At 38.9% G+C, this 12,500-nt stretch overlaps 1 protein-coding gene across 3 annotated transcripts in view; it reads right to left on the reverse strand.

Annotated features, from left to right (window-relative positions):
* LOC138015142 (tumor necrosis factor receptor superfamily member 14-like) overlaps nt 1-12,500 on the reverse strand; it is an 18,874-nt gene that overhangs the window by 6,277 nt on the left and 97 nt on the right. Inside the window, exons 1-2 of one of the 3 annotated variants that reach the window (XR_011125495.1) lie at nt 12,305-12,500; nt 11,618-11,702 (exon numbers count right to left, since the gene is read on the reverse strand). The exon at nt 12,305-12,500 is cut by the window's right edge and continues 97 nt beyond it. Coding sequence is in view for 2 of the 3 variants with exons in the window: in XM_068862071.1 (XP_068718172.1) it covers nt 7,601-7,641; nt 12,305-12,419 (156 nt within the window). In the remaining variant the exon portion in view is untranslated. Of the gene's footprint in view, nt 1-7,600; nt 7,642-11,617; nt 11,703-12,304 lie in introns of all 3 variants that reach the window. The other 2 variants (XM_068862072.1, XM_068862071.1) reach the window with 2 other exon arrangements.

A 12,500-nucleotide genomic window follows, 5' to 3' on the forward strand; every position in this document is an offset into this window, starting at 1 on the left:
TGCTTGGAATGCTTAACTATTTACAACGTTTTGCGACAAACTTGTCAGAACTGACAGCCTCACTCAGAGACCTTCTCAAGGAAGATGTGCATTTCCAATAGGACGCCGCTCATGAACAAAGTTTAACCGCCATTAAGAAAATGATCTCCGAGGCCCCCGTCCTCAAGTTCTTTGATCCTAAAGCGAGTGTCGAGATCCATTGGGACGCATCAGACAGAGGTCTAGGTGCATGTCTCCTGCAGGATGGCCAGCCAGTGGCCTATGCATCTCGCTCCATGACAGAGACGGAATCACACTACGCTCAAATTGAAAAAGAAATGCTAGCCATCGTGTTTGCCGTCGAAAGATTCGAGCAGCGCGTCTACGGCCGACAAGTCAAGGTCCAAACTGACCACAAGCCCCTCGAGAGCATATTCAAGAAAAGCTTGATTAGTGCCCCTAAAAGACTGCAACGCATGCTGTTAAGACTACAGAAGTTTGACCTGGATGTTACCTACAAGAAAGGTACTGAAATGGTTCTGGCCGACACACTAAGCAGAGCTTATAGAGTGTCCTCTGAAACCGAAATGACAGCTTCTAAAACGCTGAGAGGTGAAACTGAAAGAGAGGTCGAAGTCATCAACATGGCACAATATCTGCCTATCTCAGAAACTACGCAAACTCTGATGCAAGCAGAAACAGAAGCAGACTCCATCCTGCGAGAGCTGAAGGCAGCCATACGACAACGCTGGCCTCCGCAGAAATCGGAAGTTGCAGTATGCATCTATGACTACTTCCCATTTAGAGACGAGCTCACCTTACAGAACGGCCTTATTTTTAAAGGAGAAAGACTCGTTGTCCCACCGCCCTGAGAGACAGCATGTTGGTGAAACTCCACTCCAGTCACATAGGTATCCAGGGATGTTTACGAAGAGCCAGAGAGGTCATTTACTGGCCTGGCATGAACAAAGATGTAGAAGACTATATAGCCCAATGCGAAACCTGTAACATTTACCAACGAGAACAAGGCAAAGAACCTATGATAAGCCATTCGATCCCGTCGCGCCCTTGGCAGAAGGTGGCAATGGACTTGTTCCAACTTGAAAACAGAGATATCCTTGTCACGGTAGACTACTACTCTAATTACTTTGAATTTGACAAGCTATCATCCAAAACGGGAAAGGAAGTTATTGGTAAAGTCAAAGCTCACTTCGCAAGACATGGGATCCCTGATCAAGTCATCTCAGACAACGGTCCACCATTTTCATCTGCCGAGTTCCAAGAGTTTGCACGCGCTTACTCATTTGATCAAGGGACGAGCTCACCTGCCTATCCGCAGTCCAACGGTAAGGCGGAGAATGCCATAAACACCCCACAAAAGCTGATGAGGAAAGCCTTTGAAACCCGTAGTGATCCTTACCTGGCACTTCTTGATTGGCGGAACACGCCATCAGAATCCATCAACGCATCACCAGCTCAGAGGATCTTTGGACGTCGAACCGAAACCCTCTTACGAACATCAACACAGCTGCTCAAGCCCAAGACACCTGACAACATCGAGCAGAAACTCAAAGAGCAGAAAGCCAAACAGACCTTTTACTACAAGCGTGGTACCAAAGAATTGCAAGGACTCCATCCAGGTGACACAGTGCGCATCGCGCCACCCAAGAGTCTCGGCAACAGAAAGGCTTGGACAAAAGCAGAAGTTGAAAGAGAAGTTGACATACGATCTTACGAAGTACGTACAGAAGATGGGAGAGTATTCCGCAGAAACCGGCGACAACTTCGGGTGACTAAAGAACCAATGAAGCCAGAGGTTGACGGACCACCTCCACCTCCACCTAAGCGACAACCATCGGATTCGGTGAAAATGTCAGAACCACAGACTACTAAACAAACTAAACTGCCAGAGGAAGTGCCCAAGAACCTTCCTGACAAGGACAACACTGGGACCTGCCCAGTTACACCAAAGGAAGAAAAACAGGAAAATGCAAAGCCAATAGGTGCACCAGTCGTCACCAGGAGCGGAAGAGTTGTAAGGCCACCTGTACGCTTCCAGTGACTTATAAACGCTATACCGGATATAGACATCGACCGATACCTGATTAGTATAGACTCTTTAATAGGACAGTGACATTTAGTTATTTGCTATTCTTTCTTTCTTCCCTATGGAACGGGAGATGTGACGTTATCATATAATCAGTTACACATTTATCGCATAGTTATTGACCTTATGTAATTTGAACCCTGACGGGTGCCTATCGGTTATCGACTAGTCGAGTAAAAGAGACACACGCACGAGTGTTGCTTAAAAATCCTCTGTCTCCCTCGAGACCATACTTTAAAGAACGATACACAACTCAGGATGCATCTTTACAGCATTTTATTTTTTCATGCTATAACCAATACATATACAAGAAAATTCTGCCTATCTATTATTGGAAAATACTTTTGGAATGACCGTCCTCTTCAAAATCGAAACAGCACATCTAAAATCCCATTTTTGAACACTATTTTGCTCAGTACTGATTTCCTTACTTGCTAGTATCTACTTCAGTATTGCTTGTTTGTAAGTCTACCGTAAATATTGCAACTGAATGTAGATTGAGTACTATTTTAAGTTAAGAATATAATATTATTATTCTTTGTCTGAGATAGTTGTTAACTTGAATGTATTCACATTATGGATTACATTCACAAATGTTTTCCCTGTTTATGTCATTTTGAAATGATTTTAACTAAGCATTTCACACAATTTTTACTAGGTAAAATGACTTTCAAGAATCAATTTGGATACACTTCCTTTAATGTTGTAATAATAACAGTATATAAATTATTTATGTGCAACCCTTATAAATTTTGTAAATGGAAAGAGGTAAAATGCATAATGGTAATTGTTATAGCTCTTTTTTTCAGAGTTAGTTAATAACTTGAAAACATTCACAGCTAATTGTTTAGGGGATTTTTTCCGGGGGTGGGGGGGGGGGGGGGGGAAGAGGGGCACTTTGAAAGCTTTAATACCCAAATAAATAAATAATTTATTTAAAATAGAAATCAGAGTCTTTACTTTTTTAGTGCAGTTGACTATATGCAATTTATTTCTATTGGTGGCATAGAGCATGTTATGTTCTCTGTAATATTTTCGGGTTTTAATATTCCTGTTGTAAGCACTTTTATGCAAATGTAAATAGTACTTGGCCTCAGATGAGCAAATTTTGTGCAAAGAAATAAATAATTTAATTATAAACCAGTGTCAATCTTCAATTTTTTCCCTGCAAAATTAGTTTACGATGTATCCACAATGACTGGGATTTTTTAAAATTTAGCAAAGCTTCGAAATTCACTAGGCAAGATATCGCTGGGTAGCATTAAGGCGACGTCCGATCAAACAACTGGCTCGAAGTGACAGATTTCAATAGGACAATAGGCTCACTTTGCTGGTGCGCGCGCCTTGCCACTTTTAAATTCAAACTGTTTGACTCAAATTATTCTTCTGATATTTGTGTGTTGGCTGTTAAAGGCGATTCCCGTATCACGAATTATTTTCTAAGATTTGGCCACGAGAACGCATGAGCTGCCGACTTGAGCTTCGTTCTCCGATTAGAATTACTTGTGCGCGTCTTTTCATCAACTTGAAACTTTCGCAGCTTAGGGCAATACGACAAAATACAAATTGAAAAAAGCTTCAAATTTAATTCCTTTCCAGTGGTTTAATTTTCAGACGTGAAAGTTTGCCAAGTCAAAGACACAATAGGGCAGAGTGAGATGATATCAGAATAAGATTTGGAGACATTTTGTAGACAACACCGTATCACATGAAACCTGCTGTGTTGAACCTTGCCACTTTAAATGACAATTTTTTCACACAAATCTTTTCTTTGGTTGTTGGGCTTACTCCAGCAAGCGGGAATTCCCGTATCACAGCCTATGACAAAAGTCTCGAAAAAAGGAATCAAAATATTTTTTGCCAAGGAAATTTAAATAATCTGGAGCACTCGTAAAAAAAAGGCTTGCGTCTTGGCTTACTCTGTTCGCTTCACGATTCAAAATTAGCCCTATTTCTTCTCCAGAACAATTACCGACTCTACATCGACCATGTGGTTCAAAATTTCAAGGTTGGGAAGCTTTATAGCGAATTGAGATGTTCTTCACCAGTGGGCTGCCATTTTTCGACTCCATCTTGTTAGCTGATTTATCGTTGTCCTCGCTTCAAACGCCAGTTTATCCATATTCTTGGATGTAAACTCGCATTTAAATTTAAATCCGACGTACTTTATTATTAAACAGCACTCCATTCTGAGTTGAAGTCTCTTAAATAAGGAAAAACAACGCCAAGAAGGCAAAACTATCCTCTGCTCCTTGCAAGTTCTGCAGTTCATCGCCACACTTTTGACTCGCCATCTTCGCTTCATTTGTGATCCTTCGCCGTATTTCCCGTTGTATTGAACCAGTATCGGTCATAAAGATAAGGTAATGCCCAAGTCTTTCAAATGACTCATCGTCTTTGCATTCACTGTGTGCCTCCTTTTGGAAACAGGCGATGAATATTAACGATGCCAGCACTACATCAGCCATTTCTCATGTTCCCGCGTTTCGAATGAATTTGACTGATTTTCAAGGGAATTTCGGGGTGATGACGCGCATTTGCAACATTAGTCTCCTTTGTTGGGTTAGGCACTTATTTTGAATGGCGACATTTCATGTAAGGTTAGGGACACTGCCTGCATTTTAGTCAGTTTGGGTTAAGCTCTCAATTAGTCTGCCATCTGCAAATGTCAGACACTACATTCCAGGGAAGGGATTGGCACGCATTGTAGTGATTGGTTTAATCAGTTGTTTGCAGTGTTTAGTCTCAAACAACCGTTGTCTTGGTTTTTGGGTTAAGAATATCACGGGTTCATGATTGGTGGAAGTAAAGAATTCTTTCACAGGTGGGATAAAGGGGTTTAGTTTGTAAAGAATCTATGGTACTGTGTCAGTGAGGCCGTGAAATAAAGAAAAGGGTTTATCAACTGAGTTGATATGGTAAATTGACCACTGTAAAGAAATTTGAAAGCTGACGTTTCGAGTGTTGACCCTTCGTCAGAGCTAAACTCTTTTCTGTCTTTCACAAGTAGGACTACTTTTCATAATGAAACCATCAACAGTGATATTCTTTAATCATTCTTTTGGCAATATAACTTGTATAATACAAGATTAATATTCATAAACATTTGTCTCTCAGTAAGTAACTTCGTTACCATTAAACGTAACAATGGCATTATTTGTACTGTTACAATATTAATAAACTACAGTTTATCTTGAAAGGAAATTACAAGCTGAATGTAAAGGAAATTTCTTTGAAATTAGTAGCACTGCACAGGTTTAATGTTGTAGGAGAAATAAGTCATTCACTTCTCTAAACTTGGTCACTACTCTCAGTAGCATAACGGTTTTCGATCTCAGTTATTTTTCCTAAAAGCATGTACGGAGGTGACATTTTACATCATGTCGATCCCTATCAAAGAGAGGAATGTTGGAACTGCCATTGGTTGTTTATTTATTTATTTATTCCATTTTCACTGCATTAGATGAAATATTTCATACTACATACTGTATACTATATACTAAAAGAAAGAAAGAAAAAATTTGCTGCAGCGGGGAAGGACTAGAAGGGAACATACGAACCATTTTCTGTGCATGGAATGGATGTGTTGACAACCTTCTGGCTGATTTCTGCATAATTTCTTGAAGCCACTTTCCGTAACTTGCTGTTCGCTGTGAGAAATTCAACTGTCAGCTCGGGACAAGACTTGAAACAGTTCCCGTTTTGGAAATTACTTTCTTGTTGTTTCCCGTGAAGAGTTTTGCCGTTGCTGTAAACCCATTTTCTTCGAGGTATCATCTTTTGTTCCCTTTTGTTAATTGATTCGACTTAGATCAATCCTTGTTTCCTAAAAGGCGGAGTTGCTTCTCTGTTTTTTCTTTCAAGAAATGTTTGGCCATGTTGTAAAAATCATCGTCTCTTGTCTTTAGATGGGCTTTCAATTCCTCCATTTCTCTGTAGAAGTCGATTTCATGTACGCAATTGCATTGGCTTGACTCTGCCATATGTGGCTCTGGTGTGGTATTGCATATTAGTGTATAAATCAAACTTTTGGCCGAGAGTAGCCTGGGGTTAATAATAAAATATTAATTTATAAATTATTCTGAGGAATTTGCATTTATTGCTTGCGTGGTCAAGTGGATTAAGGAGTAGGCAGCAAATCTTGAGGTAGGGAGTTCAAGATCAAGTTTTGGTGAGTATACAGGAATAGGAATAGGCTGTGAGTAGTGTTGTGTACAAGGGGTGGGCATACGAGGAAGGGATAGAGGTACTGGAGAGGATCAGGGAGGGGTAGGTGAGTAGAAGGGAGGAAAAGATGTCTAGTTCTTTTTTAGACCCCCTAAAAAACTAGGACCCTGCTTTTTTTTTCTAACTACACTCCAAAAAAAGAGAAATCCCCTTTTCAGACAGTTGATAAAAATAAAACCAGTTTAAATAATTTAAACTGGTTTGAAAAAAAATTAAAAATGAACCGGTTTAAAAACCGTGATTCAAACCAAGAACAAAACCACAGCATCTATTTCCCGGGTAAAATGAACAGTAGTAAAATGCAAACACTAAAATGTATGCAGTTTTATTCAAACTGGCACAATTTATCGTCAAGAACTTTTCTCGCGCGCTTATTGGCTCCTAATAACAAATGAAAAATGGCTGAAAATTTGATAATCACGGCACCAAATTGCATAAATTAAAATTCAGTTCAAGAATCGAAATGCGATGAAAAACTCTCGTGAAGATCAAAAATGTTCATGGCTTAGTGAAAATCGAGCCATTTTGAGGTAGGAACATTCTTGAGTTCCTCGCCTGGGGTTAAGTCCGCAAAACTAAAATTAAACGGGTTAAAGTCCGGCAAATCCTCCATATTGATACTTTCAGCTTCTCATAAAACAATTTTATGTGTTTGTACTCTGATTGACGATAAAAGTTAGCCAATGAGCGTGCCAGAAATTGTTCAGTTATTGTAAAAAGACTCCTTATGCATTCGTCATTGACCAATCAGAAACTTGATTTTTTGTTGAGTACTTAACAAATAGTGACACACTCGGTTATCGCACTGTGTGCTACGGTTTTTTTCTTACCAAATTTTGACGTCATCTGTGATCTCTTAGTGAACAGAAGCACGGCAGCATGGAATCTATTTGTTTTATGTAATAAAGAATTGAAGGTTTTTGATAATGACGTAAGCTATGCGTCTGTTTTCTAATAGATCAAAGGTGAGAACCAATCAAATGTGTGCATTATTGAGCTTATTATTAACTACTCAATAACCGAGAGTGAGGTCGTTACAGCAAAATCTCAAACTGAGGCCTTGCCGTCAATACAGCTCGGACGAAGCTTGACCTCAGTTTGAGATTTTGCTGCAACGACCTCGCTCTCAGTTATTAAGTAGTTAATAGTAATAGACAATAACGGTCGCTCGTAACAATAATAATAATAGACAATAACGGTCGCTCGTAACAATAAAGTTAATTAGTGTAATTTCCGTAACAGTCCATTAATTAACTACACCTGGAACAGCACAGAAACCATACTTACAGCATTAACATAGTTAAGAATCAAGAGAAAGACCGATATGCCTGCAAATTAAAATAAGAAAACGGATGAGAAAATAGTCGAACCTGCAAGTAAACTGATATTTGTGGGTTGTGAACAATTTGATAGGCACCGGTTTCTATTGAAGTGATTCTTTGAAGACCAAAAAAAAGTGTCATGCACTTGTTTGCTCACAATTTGGCTCGTCCAGTACAAGTTTGATGTTTGCAAGTGAAGACTAGGGCAAACAATGTCAATGTTGTTTTGGCGCATATTGGAGTTGCCAACCAATTTGGGAGAAAAAAAGAAAAAAATGAATAAAAGCAGGAACCCATGACCCGGAGCCTACAACTCTACTGTGTTCGTGTCACGGCGTTTTCACAGACCCATTTATTTTTAGATTGAATTTCCCGCTAATGAGACTCCCACAGGAGCCCGATGACCAATTACAAGAAATTAAGCTGACGTAATAGGGTCACCGAACCGGAACTGCCTTTGTTTTTTCCGGAAAAGATAGTCTAAAAATAGATCGGTCTGTAAAAATGCCGTTACATAGGCCCAGTATGGGAGCTGTAGGCTCCGGGTCATGGGTTCCTGATAAAAGAAAGATATTTACATTTAAAAAAAATTAGGATAGTACGCGCACTCTCATTGGTCAATAGCTGTGTTTAGATGAGAGTATGTAAACACGGCTGTGACATCTCTCGAATTTTGATTGTTTATGTATTGTCAGACGCGCGTTTTGATTGGTTGGTAGGAAATATGAGCGTTGGTCAAGGAAATCTGTTTCATTCAAAAAGTGAAAAAAACCAGCAGTTTCCTTCATTTATAAAAGCAATAGAAAACGTTTTCCCTGATTGCATAGCCTGATATAAACACGAGAGGGGTTGGGAGACTTCGAGACAGTTATGCAAACCCGAGAGAGACGAAGTCGAGGGTTTGCATAACTGCCGAGATATCCAGAGTTTACACACTGGCTGATATCCAGAGTTTACACAAGTATACATCACGCTTATAGGACCTCATTCACCCCACAGGCATTGCGCGCCGTGGAACAATTTTGGAACAAAATCCCGCCAAAGCTCAGATTCATCCAATCAGATCGCTACGATAAGCAATAGGAACTTTTCAATACAAAAACAAACGGTCGAAAGGCCTGTCATTTGAAGGTGGGCTTTTTATTTATTACAAGCGAATTCTTCAACAGCCGCTTTCGGGAAAGCGTTTGAAAAGAGGGAAGTTGGCAAGCAGTCCCTTCTAAGTGAAGGGGTAGTTTCTAAAGAAACTGTGGTGCTGCGTCGGTGGGGAAGTAGTATACAAAAATTTGGTTTATCAACGGAGTTGATAATGTAAATTGACCACCGTACAGAGATTCTAAAAGCTTTTAGAATCTCTGTACGGTGGTCAATTTACATTATCAACTCCGTTGATAAACCAAATTTTTGTAGTCCCTTCTAAGTACTAGTCATGACTTGTCTATTCATTCCGCTACTAACCTTTTACTATAAACTTTTTTAAGTACAGTTACATGGTTGGAAAAAACCATGTACTGGCAGCAAGACCTTAAAAATGATGACGACTCTTAAGGACTATGGGTAAATAAAACAACAGTAATTGCTTAGCAAGATGCATTCATTAGTGTGACGAAATGTGTTACCACAGCAACATACGAGCTATCTAAAAACACCCTATATGTTGTCTTCAAACACCTACATCTCAAAAACGAACTGGGTGACCTTTTTTTAATACCGCTGAAAATTGATTAGCAGGCTAAGATAAAACTCTCTGCAAAGTTAAAAAAGATGATGTTTATATTTATATTTTACAATTAGTTCACGAGCGCGAGTTGGATATGAGATGATAAATGATGGCTATAATCGTCTCATATCCAACAAGCACTAGTGGAATAATTGCTTCATTAAAAACGACCACAAATGGATAAATCTTCCCTTCCTTATTTTTTAAAAAGAAAAAATAAAGATGGGTACAGTTACAGATATTTGTAGAGCATGGTATAATAGTTCACATACTACGATGGCTAAGCCAATCAAAACTCTAGAATTGAATTATTCAATGATCTAGTTTTTAATAAACTCAAAATGCAAACTCGTCGTATTCAGTTTGTAAATAACGGCCGCGAATAGAAAAGAAATTGCGAGGGAAGAATGCAACGGTCAAAATCCAATTTTTGATTTTTTTTCTAAAGTAAACGCTTCGATCCTATAGTTTTGTCAATATAGAGCTTTAAAAGAAACGACGACGGCGACGGCAAAAACAACGCCACAAAACAATGATATCATTGGTTAAAAGAGGAAACATTATCGCGCTACACGCGCGACACTGTCACGAGTTGATATGCACAGTAGCATTCACTCTCTCCGAGACTTGACACGCTCGACCGCGATTATGGAAATACATTGTATCGGTAAGTTGAAGAATTCTGCATATATTTTGCATTAAATCAAGTTTATCTAAAGCAAATGATATCTTTATCTAAAGCAAATTCCCCTCTGTCTTCGACCTTTAGTTTGCGCCCTGAGTTGATGCGTTTACCGCCATGTCCGGATCCTCCGCTAGACGCTATTTTGAATTTGTGAGTGCTACTAACTTGAAAAAGTCAGGCTGACTTTTTCAAGTTTCGATCAGCTACACGAGCATGCGCAGACCGTGACCGTGTCCCTTTAACACATATTTTTTGGTCCCCTGCATAACGACGAAGTGAAATCACCAAATTTGAGGTTTTAACGACAACGTGAGCATGCAACAGAGAATCTTTGATTCTCTATTTTCACTCTGAAACCGCTCTCGCCAATTTATTTTTAGGATACTTCGCCCCCATTGTAGGACGTGAATGAGATGGAATATTCCCGAAAGACTAAAGATAAAGGAAAGTTATAGTTAGAGGAGACGTTTCCGTTGACGTCAAATAATAATAATGATAATAATAATTAGTATAAATACACAGGTGATTATTCAAAATCGCGCGCTCTCATTGGCTCGTTATCTCGGATTATCAGCCGATAATCACCTCGACGGACTAAATGGCTGCCAGTGGTCGTTTTGCCCCTGTAAGTGAGGAAGATGTTCGCGTTGAAATGTTTTTTTTTTTTTCTCTTTTGTGAAATAATCACCTGTGTATTTATACTAAAACAATTATTCGCCTCAGGCTGAGTGATTATCGGTGAATATTCACCTCGACTTCGTCTCCGTGAATATTCACAGATAATGACTTCGCCTTCGGCGAATAATTGTTAATTATAATTATAATAATAATACGTGCGAGGAAGAAGCGAACAAATAACTTCCCAAAGGCAAACATGACAACAAACAATATATGGATAAATAAACAAGATTAGTAAAATAGGCTGACTTAATTAGAAAGTTACTTTAAACCGTGCAAAGTGGTCTGCTTGACAGCAAAGTAATTGCAGAAAAAAAAACAATTAGATAGTTAATCATAAGTTCATGTGTTATATTCTAGGATTTGCATATTGAATTTTTTTACCGTAAAAGATGCTTAAATCGTATTTAATGTAACGTAATATTATATACTTCAAGAAAGTGTTTTAGGCACAAACCCATTATTCTAGAGCGTTCAGAAATGCAAAATTGTTTTATATTTGGTAACAGGCTACGGAATTCGCTGTTAAATCACGCTGTCAATAGACCTTGAATGTTATAGTTTGTAACACGTAGGTTGATTCATTAATATTTCGTCATGGAATTAAAGATATCCAGAAGGAGTGAATCTACTCGTCATTAGTGTAACCATAACTAACTATGGTGTGACTTAAGTCTTATTGGGTCGTCGCTAAAGCATACTTGGGCCTTTCTCTGCTACGTATGTGATTCCCCTTGAAAGCCTTCTATCTTTAAACTTAAGAGTTACCGGTTGTTACAAATTTAATTTCGCTAATCACTGAGTTGTCAGAGACCCCAAGTTCTCTGAAAAACTGGCCAAATAATTGTTTAACAGCTTTGCAAAGATATATAGTTTATTCTGAACTACGAGAATGAAACATGCTTACACAGCGTAAACGGTAATGTGATTAATTTAAGGAGAAAAGAGCAAAGCTTTAAATTCTGCTCCCAATTGTTTATCCGCCTGGAAAACAACATAAGAAGCGTGGGGGCCAGTTTTAAAAATAATATTAACAAGTTGCAAGAAAGTAGTAAACTATTCAAAACTGCGTGCAACTGAAAGCAATAGACCTTTTCGGCTTGTACATTTTGTTTTCCCAATACAGATCATGTGATAATACTCAGGAGGTTTGGTCTTTTGTTTTGTCCATTAAAATGAGGGCATGCAAGCATGTCTTGAATATGCCTGTATGCACTCTTTTTAATGAACGAAACAAAGGACCAAGCCTCCTGAGTATTATCACATGATCTGTATTGGGAAAACAAAATGTACAAGCCGATAAGGTCTATTAAAGATCACCGTTGTTTTGCGAATCGGTAGAGTTGCATAAGGGCCGATTTACACGATACGATTTTGTCGCATGCGACAACGGCTTACGACAGGCCCACGACATGATATACGATTATTGTGTACGTCTTCAAAAATGTCGTAGCATTTTAAAACATGTTTTAAAACGCTGCGACAATCGTAAAGTCATGTCGTAGGCCTATCGTGAGCTTGTCGCATGCGACAAAATCGTATCGTGTAAATCGGCCCTAACGAATTCATAAATACAGTACTCCTACCATATTTTGACGTCTGCAGTCTTTGCAAGTTCCGTTCGTTGGATTCCAGAAACTCGCCAAAGTCCATACGTAAATTGAAACCAATGAAAGTTTTCCAAGGTTTCCTATATTCCATCCAAATAACTAAGTTGGAACAGATTAAGGTAAAAGGGTAATCGAACTTCACAAACTCGAACAAGAAGAAGAACAACAAGGT

Source organism: Montipora capricornis, chromosome 9 (genome assembly GCF_036669925.1).
Source record: "Montipora capricornis isolate CH-2021 chromosome 9, ASM3666992v2, whole genome shotgun sequence".
Lineage (NCBI taxonomy): Eukaryota > Metazoa > Cnidaria > Anthozoa > Scleractinia > Acroporidae > Montipora > Montipora capricornis.